General features: G+C 37.3%; 1 protein-coding gene across 1 annotated transcript in view; it reads left to right on the forward strand.

The window, feature by feature from the left end:
• The first annotated feature begins 19,288 nt into the window (after positions 1–19,288).
• LOC150105034 (MAGUK p55 subfamily member 7-like) overlaps positions 19,289–21,545 on the forward strand; it is a 256,968-nt gene continuing 254,711 nt past the window's right edge. Inside the window, exon 1 of the mRNA XM_090395105.1 lies at positions 19,289–19,303. Coding sequence (XP_090251231.1) covers positions 19,289–19,303 — 15 coding nt within the window. The remainder of the gene's footprint in view (positions 19,304–21,545) is intronic.

Raw genomic sequence — 21,545 nt, forward strand, 5'->3', positions numbered from 1 at the left:
ATGATTCGTAGTAGAGGTTAGGTGTAGAGACAGTTGTAGATGTCCTCCCACGATGAGTCTTCGGACTCCTTGGAGGTATCAGGAATAATAATAATAATAATAATAATAATATCTGTTAGTATGATCTTGGGGTGTTAGTAGATAGGGAGATGAAGTTCAGGGGGCCATGTAGCAAAGATTGCAAATACAACTCAAAAGATAATTGCAATACTGAAACGAACATTCACATGCAAAGATAAAGATGTCATTTTTCCTTTTTACAATGCCTAAGACCTCACTTAGGCATTGTAAAACCTAAAACAGGCACTGATATATTGGAGAGAATGCAAAGAAGAGTGTTAAAAATAATATCAGGATTGTGAAATATTGACTATGAAGACAGATTCAGAATTTGTAAGCTACAGACACTAGCAAACAGGAGATTATATATAATTATTATTATTAATTACTTGGAGGAACGACAGAAAGTGTGGCTATGGCAATTAAGTGGAGTGAAAGGGTAGATGAGATGATTGTGAAGGTGGGCACAAATGACTTGATTGGAAGTGTAAATTGGGTGGTGAGAGATCTGAGATTGATGCTTAAGGTTGTACAAAAGAAAATACGGAGAGGAAAGATAGTGTGTGTGTGTGTGTTACTCAGGTATAATAATGATGAGCTGAGCAGAAGAGCAGTAATAATAAATAGCATAATAACCAGTATGTCAGAAAAGAGGATTGGAATATGTGGAGGGCATATGAGGACAGAAAGGAACTGTATGTGAGAGACCGCTTGCATTTGAATGAGGAAGAAAGTAGGTATCTGGAGAGATTGCTGTTTTCTGAACAAGTCAGTGTGTCAATGCAGGGAAACTAAGCGCCTCCGTAGCGCAATTGGAAGAACGACGGTACATTGCGCCCTTCGATTGGAATAGGCCTAAGTTCGATTCTCGTCGCGACGGGAGGAATCTTATCTGGTCAATTTCAATCGAAGGTGAGTTAGCCGATCTCATATGGAGGTAGCAGAGTTTTTTCTCCCGGAAACTCGGGTTTTTCATCCCGCATACATACAAATCGGCCCTTCAGAACACACGCAATTTACAGACAAAAATTACTAGTTGTGGTGGTGTTGGAAGTGGGAGGTAGATGGCGTTGATGGAGATGATTCGTAGTAGAGGTTAGATGTAGAGACAGTTGTAGATGTCCTCCCACGATGAGTCTTCGGACTCCTTGGAGGTATCAGGAATAATAATAATAACTAGAATTCCCAGGGTGGATGGTAGCTGGGAGGGCCTCTTCTTGGAATGGGTGCTTAGGGGAAGGGGGATGACATCAGGTAACACTGAGTCCAGTGGAGTTTGGAGGGGCATAATGATATGTATAGAAGCAGTGATATTTTTATGCTTTATACTAAGGCCAGGAGTATCCGGAATAAAGGAGACGAATTGGTGGCACTGATAGCATCAGCCTGGTCAAGGATTATTGGGATCTCTGAGACATGGTTGATGGAAGATGATATAATAACAGGAATAGAAGTAGCAAGGGTGCAGCATAGGAAGGGAAAACGCAGTGGTGGAGTACTGCTTATGATAAGTGATGACTCATGTCCTCTAAGAGTGGAGGCTTTGGAAGGCAGTGAGACTAATGGTTTTGAAAGCATGTGGTGTAAGGTATAGGTGGACAGGAGAGGATATTTAGTGGGATATTGCTAAAAGCCAAGGAGCACAGAGGGTGGGGAGCAGAAGATGTTTATGCAGTTCAGCTTGGCAAGTGCAAGATGAACGACTGTTATCGGAGATTTTAACTATAGCAGTATAAGTTGGGAACAGGAAAATGCATGTAGTAATAAGGGAATGGAATTTATGGAATTCTTGAGGAACAGATGTCTTAGGAAACATGTAATAGAGGGAATAAAAGGTTCAAAAATTTTGGATTTGGGTGGTGAGAGATCTGAGATTGATGCTTATGGTTGTACAAAAGAAAATGCGGAGAGGAAAGATAGTGTGTGTGTGTTACCCAGGTATAATAATGATGAGCTAAACAGAAGCGTAATAATAATAAATAGCATAATAACCAGTATGTCAGAAGAGCTAATAATAACTGAGATGACAACTCTTCCCCCTGTTGGTGAGAGTGACCATGTGGTTTTGACTTGGAAGATGAATAGACATGTAGGAATATCAAAGAAACTGGAACGTAGGTGGATTTATAAGGCAGGTAATTATAATAGTCTTAGATATCAACCTCTCTTATCAAAAGTCTCTACAGCATGGGTTTTTCAAGCATCCTGCATGTTGTAGAGAATCCTGTATCTATAACCCAATCCTGTATTCTCTCCAATACCATAATAACAATTACTGTATTACAGGCTGCTCTATAAATTAAAACATCTTTGGTTTTATACAGTAGCACCATTTTGCATTCCTTCCACTCCTTGGGAAACCTTCCTACTGCAAGGCACATTCAACTCTTTTGCAGATTCCCTAAAAATAAATGGTGTTCAGGGGCGAATGCTGATGTTGAAATTCACGCTTGCTCTTGTTATCATTCAGGGAGTGAAAGGTGTGATTGAAGTCTGATTAGTGGAATAATGAATTACTGACCATTTAAAACTATATATTTAGAAATTTATGTACATTAAATCATACAAATACAACATTTATTTTACAAATGATATTCTATCTTTTTCAATTTAGCTACTTGAATACAAATTCTACCCTACGGTTCTTCTTTATGAACTGGTCAATAACATCATCATAAAAAGTTGGTTGTAATTTAATTTTCCCAAGCAACACGCACACTTGTAAAGGCTGGCTGAAGCTCACTGGTTAGAGCTACTTTGACTGCGTATGGCCTTGTGTTTAAGACAATGTGAAGGGAGCAGAAATGGCTATGTGCACGCATTAAATCACAGTACTGCAGCGAGGACTTGGAAGCTTCTACAACCGAGCAAGCCAAGGTAGCTTTGACTAGAGGAGCAAGCATCTGCCTTTGATACAAACGCAAAGCTCAATTATTGCCGTGCAAGCTTAAGACGTCTTCTGTCTACAAAAATAAAAGCCTAAATGGAATGCTTATAAATGCATGCATTTATTAACAAATAAATATTACTTCTTTCTCAATTAATGAGCTTGTGCAGCAAGCATGGAGAATTCACCCTTGATGGTGTTATATCACACAGTTCATCATATTTGGAGAATTAAGTAGTGGTGGAGAGGATGAGTGTATTTAGCGAAGTGCAGTAGTGTGATTATTATTATTTTTATTATAATATTAATAAAAATAATAATAATCACTTGTCCAAGAGATTGTGGGTTCAAATCCTGCCAAGGGTATGGATGTTTGTGATTATCCTACTAACTAATCACCATACGTATTGCTGTGACCTGTGTCTTGGTGCAGTATGACCTTTGATGTCTTTGCACCATAAAAAAGAATCAAATCAAATCATTCATCACTTGTAGCTCCTCAAGTTGACATCATCTACAAAAAACTGCATATTCCCAGTTATATCCCCCAACATCACTAACATATAAGTTAAACAGTAATGTTCTTTAATCAAACTTTACAATATTTTCCTCTTCATATTTCTGAAGGAGCAATCCTTTCTTTGATTCAACAGCACATTTGATAGAATAGCAAATTCTGTACTCAATTTATTAGGAAAGAGGACCCCCCCCTCCGTGGCTCAATCAAATTCAAAAGCCACTTTGTTGGAAAGACCTTATTTCAAATTCAAGAATTTCAACTGAAGGCAAGTTAGTTGGTCTCATATAGAGAAAGGAGGATTTTTACTGCTGGAAACTGTTTTTTTTCATCCTGCAACCAAGCAAACTGGCAGAACACATACAATTTTATACATAAAAATATACTGTATATTTAAACATAAGACTAACTACGAGTCTCCATAGCTCAGTTGGTACAGACAAAGCCCTTTGGTTGGAAAGACCTGGGTTTGATTCCTGTCTATGATGTGAGGAACCTTCATCTGGTCTCTTTTGACTAAAGGTAAATTAGCAGTTCTCATATGGAGGTGGAGGGTTTTTTCTCCCAGAAACTTGGGTTTTTCATCCCTCAAAACATGCAAACTGGTTCGGTGAATACACACAGCTACAGTCATAAAATATGCTATGGCATATTTTATGACTGTAGCTGTGTGTATCTACATCTCCCTAGTATGGTAGCACATAGCTACTCCAACCAGCTGTATGGCTGAAGGAATAGGAAAGGAAGACTAACCACCTTATCCTAAAATCATAGTCATGACAGCCAGTCTGGGTAGGTCGTGGACCTGTAATTACTGCAAATTATTATTTATTATTTAGAAAGAAAGCCTGATAATTATAATAAATATATAAATAAATAAATATATTTTGAAATGCTAATTAAATTTTTTATAATGAGGTAGTAGGATGGAATGGGATATGTGTTATGAGAATTCATAAAGGATTTAACAATATCTCTGATGGAACTCTCAAATAGGGAACGGGTCCAAAAGGAGTGGAAAGATTCCATAATGTACAGCTACCATTAAGCTGGTTTAAAGGGCTTATTCATGTTTTATTCATATTCATATTCATATTCATATTTCTTATTCATATTCATATGAATAAGAAATGCTTATTCATATTCATATGATAGGAGAGAATGAGAAAATAATGGTTGATAGTGTGGAAGGTGTGAGTGACTGTGGAAGTTTAGGAGATGGTTTTGTTTGGGAGAGTGAATTTAGATTAAGAGTGACTGACCTGCAGCGGGAGATAGATGAGTTGAAAGAGGAGGTGGAATGTCTAGTGAATGAGAGCAGAAGTATGAAAGATAAGATTAGGAGAATGGAAGAGATGAATGCAAGGCGAATCAGAGTAGGAGAGAGAGAGAATTTAAGGAGTATGAGTGAGAGGTATGGGGGTGCTAGAAGAGGAGAGATTGGAAACAGTAGAAGAGAAGGAATGAGAGAGAGGTATGGGAATGCTAGCAGACGAGAGGATGAAAACAGTAGGAGAGACGGAATGAGAGAGAGATATGGAAGTGCTAGAAGAGGAGAGAATGGAAACGGTAGGAGAGATGGAATGAGAGAGAGGTATGGGAATGCTAGAAGACGAGCGGATGGAAACAGTAGTAGGAGAGACAGAATGAGAGAGGGATATGGAAGTGCTAGAAGTGGAAAAAATGGAAACAGTAGGAGAGAGGGAATGAGAGAGATGTATGGGAGTGCTAGAAGAGGAGAGAATGGAAACAGTAGAAGAGAGAGGTATGGGAATGAAAGAAGAGGAGAGAATGGAAACAATAGGAGCGATGGAATGGTAAGAGGTATAATGTATGGTGACTCAATGATCCGTGGTGTTCAGGATAGGATGCGTGAGGAGTGTTTGCCAGGAGGAACAATAGAAAGGGTGGCTATGGCAATTAAGAGAAGTGAAAGGGTGGATGAGATGATTGTGATGGTAGGAACGAATGACTTGAGTGGTAATGTAAGTCGGGCAGCGAGAGATATGAGATTTTTGCTTGAGACTGTACGGAAGAAGACAGAGAGAGGAAAAATAGTGTGCGTGTTGCCTAGGTATGATAATGATGAGCTGAGCAGAAGAGCGGTGATATTGAATGGCATAATAGCGAGAATGTGTGACAAGAGAGGACTGGTATATGTGGATGCTTGGAGTGCGTTTGAGGAAAGAGAGGAGTTGTTTGCGAGAGACCGTTTGCATTTGAATGAGGAAGGACGTAGGCATCTGGAGAGATTGCTGTTCTGAACGAGTCAGTGTGTCCCAGGGAGGATGATAGCAGGGGTGGCCTCTTGTGGGAATGGATACTTGGGAGAAGGGAGACAATGTCAGGTAAGACTGAGCCCAGTGGAGTCTAGAAGGGATAATGCTGGGTATAGAAACAATGGCATTTATATGCTGTATACTAATGCCAGGAGTATCCGGAATAAGGGAGAGGAATTGGTGGCGCAGATAGCATCAGCCTGGCCAAAAATTATTGCGATCACTGAGACGTGGTCGACAGAAGGGGATATAAAAACAGGAATAGAAGTCGCTGGGTATAGCATTTTTCGTCAGGATAGGAGGGGAAAGCGTGGTGGTGGGGTGCTGCTTATGATAAGTGATGACCTATGTCCTCTAAGAGTGGAGAATTTGGAAGGTAGTGAGACAAATGATTTTGAGAGCGTATGGTGTGAGGTAGAGGTAGGCAAGACAGGATATTTAGTGGGGTGTTGCTACAGACCCAGGAGCACAGAGGATGGGGACCAGGAGATGTTTAGACAGCTAAGTTTGGCAAGTGCAAGAAGAATGATTGTTATGGGAGATTTTAACTTCAGTAGTATAAATTGGAGAGAGGAAGATGCATGTAACAATAGGGGAATGGAATTTCTAGAATTCTTGAGGGACAAATGTCTTAGGCAACATGTAACAGAGGGAACAAGAGGTTCAAAAATTTTGGATTTGGTTATAGCATCAGAAGAATTGATAATAACTGAGTTGACGTCTCTCCCACCACTTGGAGAGAGTGACCATATGGTTTTGACTTGGAAAATGAATAGACATGCAGGAGTATCAAAGAGACGGGAACTTATGTGGAATTATAAGGCAGGTGATTATAATAGTCTTAGACGTCAACTTCGGGAAGTTTCATGGAGGGAGGAATTGGAAGGCCGGGATATCACCAGTGCGTGGGAAATTGTGAAAGAATATTTGTTATCAGCAATGGTAAGTTGTATACCACGAGTGAAGAAGAGGGCGCAATTTGGAGTAAAGTGGATGACAAACAATATTAAACAGGAATTGCATGCGAAAAAGAGGCTATGGAAGAGATGCATGAGGAATATAAGACACAGGCCAGAAGAGTGACTCGTGTGGTAAGGAAAGCGAAACTGGAATATGAGAGGAGATTGGCCCTAAGATCCAAAGAAAATCCTAGGGAATTTTTTAGCTATGTGGCCAGTAGGAGGAGAAATGACTGTGGAAGAATGATATTGTGGGATAAAAATAGGAATAGAGTGACTGATGCAGAGGACATAGTGGAATTGTTCAATGAACACTTTATTGGAGTATTTCATCCTAGAGGAGTCAGTTTTAATGCTAGAGGGATAGGACTGGTACGAGGTCTGGAGGTACAGGAAGAGAGTGTGTTTCAGATACTGAGTACTCTGGATGTCAGTAAAGCTGTGGGACTGGATGGTATTTCGCCACGAGTTTTGAGAGAATGTGCTAGGGAATTGACAATACCTTTAACGTGGTTTTTCAATGAAAGTCTGGCTTTGGCAAAGGTGCCCAGGGAATGGAAGGAAGGTAAGATAGTGCCATTGCATAAGGGTGGTAACAGACTGGAAGTGTCTAATTATAGGCCAGTCTGTGTGTCATCAGTAGTTGTTAAGATCTTGGAGAAAGTAGTGAGGGACCGTGTACAGCATTGGGCAGATGAGGGTAATGTTATCTGTGAGAATCAACATGGATTTGTGAAAGGACGCTCTTGTTTTAGCAATATGCTAGCCTTTTATAATAAAGTTACAAGAGCATTAGATGAGGGAAAGGCATATACTGCAATTTTCTTAGACTTGGCGAAGGCATTTGACAGGGTGCCACATGATAAGCTGATATTTAAGTTGCAGCACATGGGTCTGGATGTCAGATTGGTCAACTGGATTCAGGATTGGCTGTCTGATAGGTATCAGAGAGTTGTGTATGGTGGAGCAGTTTCCAGGAGGCAGAGGGTTACAAGTGGGGTCCCACAGGGCTCAGTACTAGGACCTATATTGTTTAACCTTTATATCAATGACATAGCCAGTGGATTGCAGGGGGATATTCAGTTGTTTGCGGATGATGCGAAGCTTGGAAGGATTATTAGTAATAGTGCAGATGTGGTAGCCCTGCAAGAGGATTTAAATAAGCTAGATAGATGGGCAAATGAATGGGGGTGTCAGTTTAATGCAGCAAAATGTAAGGTCTTGAGGTTTGGGAAACATCGATGGGATGCTGCATACTCTATGGGAGGAGTTATACTGGAGGAAGTAGGGGAGACAAGAGATCTGGGGTTGATGATTGATAGAAACCTGAAGTTTAGGGGACATATTGCAAAGGTGGTGAAGGTAACACAGAGGATTGCTGCTATTATGAGAAGGACACTGACCTGCAGAGATAAGAGGGTTATCATTCCGTTGTATAAGTCTCTGATCAGACCACACTTGGACTATTGTTCTCAGATTTGGTCCCCAGGATTTGAAGGGGATAAATTAACTGTGGAAAGGATACAAAGACGGATGACAAAGATGGTTTCAGGACTGTACAAGGAGAGTTATGAGGATCGGCTGAGAGAATGTGGACTGCAGAGTTTGGTGGATAGAAGAAGGAGAGGTGATATGATTGAGACTTTTAAACTGTTGAGAGGTGGTTACAGGGTTGACACTGGGGAGTTCTTTCGCTTGGTTGATCAGCGGGAAGGAGTGATGACAAGAGGCCATCCCTGGAAGTTACGAAAGGAAACTGTGAGCAAGAGGGTAAGGAGTGGTTTCTTTGTGTGGAGGGTGGTTGAGCCGTGGAATGCATTGCCTGATGGAGTGGTGGGAGCGAGAACGGTCAGTGGGTTTAAGGAGTGGTATGATAAACTTTGTGTTTCTCAGGGGGGGGACTTCCCCTCGATGAGTCTTGACAGACTTTATGTCTTAGAAAGGACCTCCCTCGATGAGTCTTTTGACTCCTTGGAGGCCTGAATAATAATAATAATAATAATGTTTTATGGACTGAGGATTGGAAGCAACACTTCAGAGTTGTCAGGTGCAAGATCCTGATTCCATACTTTGGTCAAAAAAAAACAACAACAATCAAGTGGGTTTAGGATGGCATTCCTGAAGGAAGCAAAGGACTTAGAGAATTCATCTGCCACCCAAATACCAAATAGCTGTGCCACAGTTGAATTCAAATCCACAGCTCATTAGTAGGGGAACAAATATGCTATCCATACAGCCAATCAGGCCAGCATGTTGATGACTTGCCAACTCCTCTAAGTAACTCAGAGAACAGCAGGTGATGGGGGAACAAAAGGTCATTTCTGGAAACTGTGAGAGAGGAAGTTATTTTGAATGGAGAATGTGAATGAGTAAAATGTACTGTTAAAATGGGTGTCAAATGTTGCGATGCTGAATACATTTAAATTTATTATTATTATTATTTTTCGGGCCTCCATGGAGTCAAAAGACTCACCATGGGAGGTCCTTTCTAAGAAACACAAGTCTATCAAGACTCATCGAGAGAGGTCCCTCCTAGGAAACACAAAGTCTATCATATCACTCCTTAAACGCATTGACCGTTCTCGTTCCGACCACTCCATCAGGTAATGCATTCCATGGTTCAACCACCCTCCATGCAAAGAAACCACTCCTCACCCTCTTTTTCACAGTTTCCTTTCGTAAATTCCAGAGATGGCCCCTTGTCATGACTCCTTCCCGCTATTAAACCAAGCGAAAGAACTCCTCAGTGTCAACCCTGTAACCACCTCTCAATAGTTTAAAAGTCTCAATCACATCACCTCTCCTTCTTCCATCCACCAAACTCTGCAGTCCACACTCCCTCGGCCGATCCTCATAACTAACATTGTACAGTCCTGACACCATCTTTGTTATCTGCCGCTGTACCCTTTCCATGGTTAATTTATCCCCTTCAAATCCTGGGGACCAGATCTGAGAACAATAGTCTAAATGTGGTCTGATCAGTCTTATACAACGGAATGATAACCCTTATATCTCTGAAGGTCAGCGTCCTTCTCATTATTGCAGCAATCCTCTGTGTTACCTTCGCTACCTTTGCAATATGTCCCCTAAATTTCAGGTTTCTATCAATCATCCAACCCAGATCTCTTGTCTCCCCTACTTCCTCCAATTTAAATCCTCCCATAGAGTATGCAGCATCCTATCTATGTGTCCCAAACCTCAAGACCTTACATTTTGCTGCATTAAACTGACACCTGCATTCATTTGCCTATCTATCTAGCTTATTCAAATCATCTTGCAGGGCTACCACATCTGCACTATTACTAATAACCCATTCCAGCTTCGCATCATCCGCAAACAACTAATATCCCCTTGCGATCCATGGACAATGGAAAGGAAAGTTTAGAAAATTTGCTAGAAAATTTAGCAAAGATAGTTACTATAGTGTTTGAGTACCTCCAGAAATGAGTTTTGTCACATGAAGGCCTAGAATAACTGATAATTCATCAACTTATAGAGCAGCCTGTAGGTTTTAAAGATAAGTGATTAGAATATGTGCTTGGAATGTGAATTTTTCTAAAGGATAATATTTAAACCTATAATAAATTTAGTTTAATCCTTTATCCAAGTGTAAGCAAACAAAGTTTGCACCTGAAGTATCTTCAGGACTGAGGCAACTTGTGGTAAAGGTGGGCCAAGCTCTCATCATTCCTTGTCTTAGTATCTCCCATAATGCAAAGCACATCTCCTTGCGGACATGTATAATGCTATGCATTAAGGGAAGGGCCACTACCCAGACCGGTTTCAACCTTTATTGAGGTCTCGTTAAACCTATTTGCTAAAATTTAAATTTCAATTTATCATGCTGCACCCTGTGAAATGGTTTTGCAAAATCCATAAAAATTACATAATATGTTGACTACTTGTTACTTTATTACATAAAAAAAAAGTAAACAGATTACTGAAATCAAGATCATTCCTCCCTCCCTTAATAACCATGCCAACCTCTATAAATAATATTCCTTTTGTTTGTCCAGTTCTGTATATGAGCTTTTACTAAGTTTTCTAAAATCATAACTACTGAAGAATGAAGATCTATGGAATGAACCTTATGAGAACAGGTCGAAGATTTGTGGGTTGCAGAAATTGGTTGATAGGCGGAAAAGGGGTGATATGATTGAGACATTCAAATTACTGAAGGGTTTCTATAAGATTAATTCAGAGGATATTTTTCAGAACGGACTGGTGGTGGGAGGACTAGTGACCATTCATGGAAACTGGGCAAGAGTGTGGTTAGCAAGGATGTTAGAACTAGGTTTTTTACTTGGAGAGTGGTGAATGAGTGGAATAAGCTGCCAGAGTCTGTTGTGGGTGCCATAACTGTGAATGAGTTCAAGGGAAAGTATGAAAAATACTGTGTGAATGTTGAGTAGTTGTTCTTGACATGATGTTTAGGGCCTCCCTTGATGAGTCTAAGGACTCCTTGGAGTTGCACATAATAATAATAATAATATTTTCATTCTTCTAGATCAGTGGCTCTCAATGTGTTCCGCGAGAAGTTCTGAAATTTGTCATTTTTAAATTAATTTGTCAGCACAAATTAATTTAATGATGGTTTAATTGATGTTTAATTAATTACTAATTAATAATTAATTATCAATTATGGATTAATAATAAAAATCAGCTAAATTACCAATTAATTATTAATTTATACATTACAAAATAACCAAGGTGTTCTGTGAAAATTTCAGGATTTGTGAAGTGTTCCGTAGTCGAAAAAAGTTTGAGAAACACTGTTCTAGATGCAAGACTTTTATTTAGCAGCCAAGTCAGTTCCATAGCACATTTGTTTAAAGCATGTCGCAAAATCTCATTCAGCAGTGACACCACAAGCACCAACTCGACATCCAGAGTACTTCGTATTTCTAATATGTTACTTTTATTCACCTCCAAATCACATCCCTCTAGTATTATAAAGCACACTATTTTACTACATTTTAAATTTTATTGCAAGGATTCTAGTTTTATGATGGATAAATTTGAACTCCTGTAGAGGAGTCTAATAAATTGAATTAAGAATTGTCAGTTTCTTACATACTAAGGATTAAACAATTTTCTCTAAGCAAATTTGCATCCTGTATTCTCCCATACTTGTCTTCTGTATATTCCCAATGACTGCTCACTTTGGATTGCTTGATTAAATATTCCCTTGTCATGAATAATAATACAGTATTTACTATGCATGTTGGGAACTTAGCTAGTCTGATATGGAAGTGGCAGGAGGTCTTCCAAAAATTGGCTTTTTTGTTGCACAAACAGGTCCAAAAACATACCACATAAATAGACAAAAAAATATAAGGTAGTACCACAGTCACATAAAAAGTATGAGATACTGGGACCTGCATCAGAGGAGTTGCTCATAAGTAAACCTGAAAGTGAGGAAAATGATCAGAAATCTGCACTTAGAGCCCAACAGAATATAACCTTAATTAGAAATTAATCAAAATTTAATTTAGATATTAACAAGATAAATTTAATTGAGATACTAGCAGGATGGAATTTTAATTCTGAGATGCCCAAGCCACGAACCTGGAATTCGGTGGTAGTCCATTCTCGACATATGGTATCCTATACGTGACTTTTGCATTCCCCACTCTTTCTCTCTTGTGCACAGATACAGACTTGAACACAAGATACTTTTTTAGAGAAATCTACAACATATTTATAGTTGGTGCATTAATCGTGTACTGTTGATGAGTAGCAGAGTGGATGATTAATGTTTTGGCTATTATCTGTATATTATACTTAGTAAAGGGCAAGGCATTTTTAAACATGTGTTATTTCTCTTTAGAAGGATGGAGAGAATGTTTAAAATGTATATATGTTTATTTCTAAACTTATGATAACAGACTTCAGTAAACAAGTGAAAAAAATGAGTGGTATATGGGAGTGATGATTATCCAATGATGGTCATTCTCTGTATTGCAAAATAAATACACAACAGGATTGGGGTACAACATATCACAGCGAAGCAGGAGTGGGGGGGGGCATTAAGTAGTGAAGAGGCTGTATGGAGTGGAATGCCCTCCCACAATAAATTACTAGATTCCTTGGAGGTATCACATAATAAATCATGATGACTGGCATTCCTGAAAGTTCACAGTAATAGATCAGTTGGCAGAGCAGTGGACTGTAGATGTTGACAATATAGTTATCCATAGGTCAGTGGTTCAAATCCGCCTTGACGGAAATTTTATTTTGCCAGCCTAGTTGGCTGAGTGATTAGTTTAATCCGCTCTCCAGCCAAAAGGCTGAAGGTTCGAATCCCGTTGTGCACATGGATGTTTGTGATTGTCTGTAAAAATACTAGTGGATGGTGTCGGTGCAGTTGTGGTTCATTGTAGTTGGTGGAGACGGAGAGTTGTAGAGTGGGTGCTCTCCCTCGATGTGTCTTTGGACTATCTGGAGGTGTCACGTAATAATAATAATAACAGATCTGTCTGTTTGTCATAATCCTTCCCTTCTTCATTACAAAATAATCTGGCAAGAAATGAAATGGGAATACAAAAAGCATTAAGCTAATGCATTAATGGAAAGTACGAGTACATTTGTCAAATTAATTTCATAAAACCCTAATCTCTACTAATTTGTCATGAGTCAGATATTTATTATTATTATACAGGAATCTCAATGGAGTTCAAAACTCATCACAGAAGGCCCACACTAACCATTATTCACACAAACCCTTTCTCTCCGTAAACTCATTCACTGGACTGTTGTGCAGGCCAGATCTTCACATTTCTATGCCGATAATGTTGTTTATAGTTGATTTTAAATACTGTAATCGTTTACCAATGGATAAGCCACTGATACAGCATATACTAAACTCTTTCAAAGTAAGTTCTTTTCTTAAAACCACTGACAGTATATACAGATGCATAGCTCGATTCTATATACAGTACACGTGTATATGTATATAAATCCTTCTTCAGCATATATACAGGGTGTTCGGGATAAATTTGACAGTTTCGTAAGGAAAAAGAAAATCTTCTTTGTATCTATTAAATTTAATGAATTGACAAAAAAACATTACAGGCAGAGTTAATTACAATACTATCAACAAGATTTACTCAAAATAACCACCATTAGCATCGATCACAGCTTCAATTCTGCTTCGGAACCTCGAACAAGCTGATGCTACAGTCTCCCTGGGAAGGGCCGCAAAAACTGTTTTAATTTTATCCATTAACTGGGCTTTTGTATTACTGGAAGTGCGATTGGTGTCTTTTTCAACTGCGCCCCATACAAAATAATCCATGGGGTTAAGGTCTGGGGAGTTTGGAGGCCAAACATTTGGACTGGTGAAGTCGTAGAAATTTTCAGACAACCATTTTTGACTTTTCCCAGAGGTGTGGCAAGGGGCCGAATCCTGCTGCCATACATACGGCCTACCATTGGCTACCCTTGTTATCCAGGGCTTGACTACAGTTAGCAACTCCACGAACAAAGCCCGAATTCCAATGCCAGGGTTCTTCAACACCTGTTCCTGCAGATTTGCGAGGAATTCTGCTGTACGAACGCAATCAGATCGTCTGCTAGGGATCTTTCTTCTTGCTACATCCTCGTAGTCACCATTGCAAGTCTCTAGTTCATGCCTGATTGTTTTTACTGTATTCAGGGAGCATTGGGCAGCAGTCGTAATATCCTTATTTTGATGGCGGGCACGAATCATCATGATACAAGTTATTCTCTTCCATGATTCAGGTGGGTTCCAGCTATCCATCCTTTCTGACATCTTGTATATGAATGAAGAAGGGTCCAAACTTTTAAATGAAGAGAAGTGTGTGTTAATACATGTAACTTACGGAAAAATATAATTAATTATAAATATGTCAAATTTATCCCGAACACCCTGTATATATATATGCTGAATATATATATGTGTGTATATATATATATATATATATATACACACACACACACATGCATACATATTATTTATATAATAGTACTGACCATAGATGTAAATGAAATCATTTCGGAATCTTTCACGTTAAACCGGTGTATCCCAATATTTATTTCACCAGAGCGTATTTTCTTTTATTTGTTAAATATATATTTATAAACGGCTTATTCCAAAGTAAACCTGATTGGTGATGTTCACAACTTTGGTATAATTTCGTTCCAGATATAACAATTGGGTAGATGAAATTCTAATTAACACTACACCTTTTTTTTTTTTTTTTTTTTTTTTCCCTAGCAAAATTTTTAACTCTCGTAGTTTGTCTTTATACCGATTCAAGTCGATATGAGTATTTGCATACGTATACCAACTGACGAAAATGTAAAACATAAAACACAATTCTACTCAATTTACATTTTCATGTCATGACAATTCCTATCTTTCACAATCAATAGGTTAAAAATAAACTAGAAATGCTGCATTGTTGATTTGCTATTTCGATTATTTTAACGCGAAGCAAAAAAAAAAACCGTAATTAATAAACAAAAAAGGGCCCTCAAGCATAGAACATGAATGATCACCTACATTAAAACAGTAAAACTGTAGGGACATGAAATTTAAAATTACTTTCAAGTATTTCACGCCCCGCCCCACTGTTTGAGCACTGCTGTTTCATAACATTGCCGTAGAAACTAGCGACATCGTTTAGCGTCAGCGTGGTCAGATCTTGCTCTATTCCAGGAGTAAATCACGTTAAGTGTGTTATAGTATGTGTGATATTTAATTTAATCTCAAGCAAGCGCTCACAGGCAAGTAACTATCGTAAGCGTGGGAAAAAAGGATCCGTCATAACATGAGTAGAAAGGAAGAAAGCGAGAGAAAGAAAGAGAATGAGTAAATGAAAGAACAGTTGGGGGAGAGCTTGAAGAATGAGCATATCCACAGTTACAGTCAGGGCCGAATTTAGACTTGCTGAGACCCTAAGCTATACAAAACCCACAGGCCCCCTACAGTTTTAAATTATATCAGCTGGTCTTTTTGTTTTTTTTATTTGAGGCCCCGGCAGATTGCGAGGCCCTAAGCTGTAGCTTTTTTTAGCTTATACGTAAATCCGGCACTGGTTACAGTAGACCTATCTTAAGGAGTATACAAAGTCATTTTCTTTTTTTTTTTAAATGAAACTCGATCACCAGTAATAAGAAAACTACTATGTTTTTGCTTATCGAAAGCAAGTCTCACTCCAAAAGCACGATACAAAAAATAGTTTGATTTATTAGTTTGAACCAAGAAACGGAAGTTATATCAACTTGAATTTCTTGATATTAATTTAAAAATATACATTCCATAGCAGAATTGTGGTGGTTTTGGCCAAAATTGTTCACATTAAAGTCGAATCTTCTCTTAATTTACAAATTGAAACCCAGGATGAATCATCTATTCAAATACATTCTCTCCCTCCCACACACTATTTCCATAGGTGTGTGAGACGTGCAAGTTATTCTTGCTTCAAATCATATTACAAACTGTTTTAATTAATTTATATATTTTCTTATATCTGTTGAAAATTTATTATTTTGTTTATCTGTAATGCATGCTATAAGTTGAAATATATTGTTGTTCTTCACTAATTGTCTTCTGATCCATCTTTAGCATGTGACTAGTAAATGGGTGTAGCACTAGATTTTTAAATGTGGAAAGAGAGAAAATACATTATGGTATTGTTCACTTTATTTCTGGGAAATATTATTCAGTTACAATTATCCTTCATTTTGTGACAGTTCTTTTAGTTTAGCTTATGTAAATTTATATTACTGTGAGAATGACAGTTAAATGAATGTACTCTGCATGTGAGATATGACAGTTATTATCAAAGTGGGCTGTCCATCTTTGGAGAGGTCTCATAATAATAAAGATTAATAATTTTGTTTGGTTTAATTTTAAAATTTATCATGGCATTAATTTCAGCCTATTTTACAAAGCTGATTTTTCTTTTACTAGAAGTGGGCTGGTGTGGTTAATAAAATTTGCATTTATAATGCACTTGGCATTAAGGACGTAAATTTATATTCATAATTATTTTTAATTTTCAAGCTTTACATATACTTTAGTTCAGTCTGCTTTTCATTTCCAGTAAGCAATCAGAACACCTCTCAGGTCTTCTGATAATTGGATATAACCACAACTAAATGGAATAAATCTAACTTAATTACCAACTTAATGTTGGTATTTTTTGGAGTGCATATTTCTTGTCTTCTAAATTTTTGATTTATTTATAAATAATAAAAAAAAATTGGGAAAAGCTTAATTGTACCAAAAACCAAGAATAATCCTATCTTCTGCAGAAAATGTCATAATTCTTCAAATTACATCTTGCATCTTATGTCATCTGATGTGTGATCAAGGTAAATTTTACATGAATATTTTTGAGGATACTCAGCCTATTCGATACTTAAGCAGCTGCAAATGATGTATTAATAACAGACAGGTTACAAGTAGTTACTGCTGCAAATGAAAGTATTCAAAGAAAATTATCCTAGTCTAATCTTTTAAATGAAATCATCTAACCTAGTGAGACTATCTAAATCCAGCTATCAGTAACCTTTTCATGTCTACTGCACACAGGAACCTGAAATTGCGACAGGCTTGTCATTGCAAGTGAGAGAATAAACAGGATGAGTTGACTTGGAGAATGGACGTATTCATGATTATTATAGAAAAAAATTGAATGCATAAGACAACAATATGCATCTGTAGTTATTATGCTTACTATGTGCAATACTTTTTTTTTTCCTTACTAGATATGAGCATTCGCTTTTGAATGCTAAATAAAAATTGTTTCATGATTAATTATTAACTTATATCTCACATGATCTCAGAAGATTTTGTACATTTTCGAAAAAAAAAAGTGTCTATTGCACTTTTCACTTGGCACGGTTTCAATTGATCTACTACTATCTAAAAAGATAAGATAGTGTTTTTAGTTTTATATTTGTTACCTATTTTTTTAAATTTTAATTATAAATTGATGTTCACAAATGGCAGTGAAGTGTGGATCACTTTTATTCCTATTTATTTCATTTCTGCCTTCCACTATTTCTGCAAAATATGTTGTAAAAGGTTTAATGTTAATGTAACATTATTGGTGAAGGGGAAGTGAGGGGGATATTGATATGGATGAAAGGGTATTTCAAGAATAATGTCATATCACAAAGAAGTGTCAGAAAAGCATTTTAGAAAGAAATTTTGGATTTTTCAGATTAGAAAGATTGCATGTTAACATTTTAAAATGTTAAAAATTCTAAAAAAATTGTCGAATATGAACAGAATTTGTTTGATCTATCTTAGACTTCTAAAATCTGTAATTGAAGTTACAAAAATTAGAAATAACTATATTGGGAAAGTTTAAAGGCCAAACTTTAAATATATTTTGTCAAGCAGACAGACAGATAATATATGGAGGCAGTGGTGGCTCGTGGCTTGAAATCATGGGGTGCTGCTACTTTCAAAATACAGTATACATACACATTGTAAGTACAACGTATACGTGTTTGGATAAAATATCAAAATTATGGTAAAAATTAAACATGAAAAAAATATTGTTTATTATCGATAAAATTATACAGTTTGGTATAATTCAAAATTACTTAAAAATAAAATCCATTCTTCTTGTTTTGTTTCGAGCAAAAAGGTCAATAACTTTTTCCTTGATGTTTGTGTGACTGTTGAAGAATTTTTTCTCCGTTGAAATCATTGCAAATGCATTTAACCTATCCTGATTCATAATGCTAATCAGAAATGTTTTTATTCTCTTTAATGTTGAAAAACAGCATTCAGGCTCTGATGTAGTCATAGGAATTGTCAAGAGAATTTTTATATATACAGTAATTTCACTAAGAACACAATCCAAATTATTTTCTGTTATAAATTTTAACAAGTCAATTAATTTACAAAAATCATGCATGTCAGGTCTACTGTAAAATACTCAAAGTTCAGTTTCAAGTTTTTCTTTGTTGATCATGGGATATGCTTCAGTGGTCAATTTTATTTCTTCTCTAGGCAATTTATTCTTAAAATTAGCTAATTTATCCTTGTTAAATAATTTAGCAGTTACAAACACTCTACTACTGGCGCAAACTGCATATAAACAACAGTGGAACTGTGCGATGGACAGTGCCGAATTATGCTAATAGCTTGCATCTCACTGTGACGTGCATATGCTTGCGTGCGTAGCAATATGACAGCGTGGTAAACACAGTGTAGCTAGCATCCTTCGCCCTCTTAAGGGCTACAAGATGGATTTTTATTATTTTTTATACAAAATAAAAGAATTGTATTGGATTGTTGATGATAAAATTAATAAATAAATTAATAAATATATTTATATATCGAGAAAAATTGGGGGTTCTGCAGTGCCTATGCACGAGCCAACCCTATATGGAGGATTAAAATCCAGGAAAATGGAGGTGACTAGTGGAGTGCTGTAGGACTCTTGTACTGGAGCCACTGTTGTTTAATTTGTATTATACAGGGAGTAATTTGAGGGAGAACATCCAGTTATTTGCTGAATGGAAAAATGCAATAGTTAACCAGGATGATTTAAAAAGATTGATAGCATGGAAAAAAGATAATGTTAGTGAGTCTAACATGGGAAATCATAAGGTATGTACTTTGGAATGAGATTACATACTGTGTGATACACTGATAGAACTGGACCTTTAAATAGTGCTGCCAGTTCTGACATGAAGCTTTGTAATACACTGACAGAATTTCAGGGATGCTGTGCACAGTAATTACAATGAAACCATATCAGACCTCCTATGAAGAGGGATAATAACACACACTGAGTAGAGATGGGGAGATTATAATTCCTCTTTTTAAATGTTAGATACTGCTGCATCTTGACTTCTGTGAATGCACGGGTTGCGAAGATTGGCTCATAGGTGGAAAAGAGGGGACATGAACATGGTAGAAGCACAAGTTACCAAAGGCGTTTTATAAAACTCACATTATATTTGACAAGTATGGAAAAAACAAAGGGTCAACAATCATGTCTGTCATGATTGTGATTGATTTGTCGGTGAATGAATGTAAGAAGAGGTATGATGTATGACAAAAGGTTAGTGTGGACCTCCTGCAATGAATCTTCAGACTTTATGGAGTTACTTGTATAAATAATAATTTAAATTAATGTTATTAAAATATTTAAGGGAATATTTTAGCACCAAAGCTAGATAACTGGGAAGCCTGATAGCCTGTAAGGAATGTGAAGAACTGGCAAGGGCTTCTGACCTAGTGTCTGGTCCTCACCCACACATAGTATGTCCCATTATTAGATATTTACTTAGATATGGAATGAACAAGAATCTGCTTGCAATTTTGACTTAGCTAATCGAACTCTCTTCCATATTGGCTTAAACTACAACAGACATGATGGTACATGGCGAAATGTAATGCCGCATAGGGTGCTGCCCACTTAAATAGGTCCCCGCTGTTTTCTTCAGAAAACCCCGGTATAGTAATTTGTTCCAGTAGCTGACAGTGAAAAGTTTAGCTAATGGAACAAATTCATTGACAATAGAATTGGAAATAGGCATCATTAACCTGAACGGTATCACTGGAAACGAAATAGAACTTGCAGAAGAATTATTAGGAAAGTGTCATGTTGACATTACTGAAACTAAGAAGACTACAATAGGTGAGATATTGCTAAGTAATAACTAAGTTATGTTCTGGCAGCAGTAACCAGGGAAGGGAAGGAATAGCTATAGTAGTCAATACATTAAAATAAACTTCTTGAATGGCAGCTAGTTTCAAGTAAACATTGATGTGGACAAATTTCAAAATAGAAATTGAACAATGAGACTTATATGTGCCTGTGATTTCAAACCTGCTCTAGAGACCAAACATGGAATGTTTTGAATTGTTACAGATCTCTGATAAGTAGAGTGGTGGTCTAACACCAAAACATGAAATTGTTTTGGTGTGAGAAAACAAAATCATGAAAACAAAACCACCGTGAGATGTTCACAATGGGACTTAAACCCACTGTTTGTTGGTTGAAGAGTGGACACTGTATCCACTTGGCCAACAAGGCTAGCAAATGTCTCATATAATTGTTTTAAACTGGCTTGTAGTTTTTGTATCACTGATGATGAAATGAGTTATTCATTCTGTGATGATTTGTTTATTCACATTGTTTTGTCAGTGGGATTCATAAAAAAAAGTTCCTAAATTTCTCTGCCTCTTTCAATATGTCTTCATCTGAATGCAGAACATCCAGGCCTTGCTTTTCAAATTTTAAAACCATATATGTAATACTAAGCAGATAATGGGGTACCAGTTCAGTACTGCACTTTGGAAAGTATCAGCAGATGTGTATGGGGGAGTGATATCCCAGAAGAGGAAAGTCACTAGTCATCTGTTTTGGGGCCATTGTTGTTTAATTTGTATATAAATGGCATTGGAAAGAGCTTAAATGGTACAGTTGTTTGCAGATGATGCAAAGTTGGGGAGAGTTATGAGAAGTAAAGCAGATGTTGTAACTTTGCAAGTGGATCTAAATAGACCTGTTTGAATGGGCAAGTGTGTGGGGATGTCAGTTTAATGTTACAAAGTATAAGGCTTTAAAATTTGGTAACAAAGATGGGATGCAGGGGGATTGGAGGAGATAAAGGATTTGGGGGTTTCTGGTGGAAAGAGACTTGAAATTTTGTGGAAATTTTGAGGATGACACAGCAGATTATGGGATGTGATGTGAAGAACATTGACATGTAGAAGTAAGGATGTTTTGATTCTATTGTACAAGACTTTGATCAAGCCACATATGGAGAACAGATTTGGTCACCAGGTTTTCAAAAGGTTGATGAGATGATCCAGAGACGATTGACTAAGTTAGTTTCTG

Source organism: Typopeltis vanoorti, chromosome 7, assembly GCF_054136105.1.
Source record: "Typopeltis vanoorti isolate ZY-2024b chromosome 7, IOZ_Tvanoo_1.0, whole genome shotgun sequence".
NCBI classification, from domain to species: Eukaryota; Metazoa; Arthropoda; class Arachnida; order Uropygi; family Thelyphonidae; genus Typopeltis; species Typopeltis vanoorti.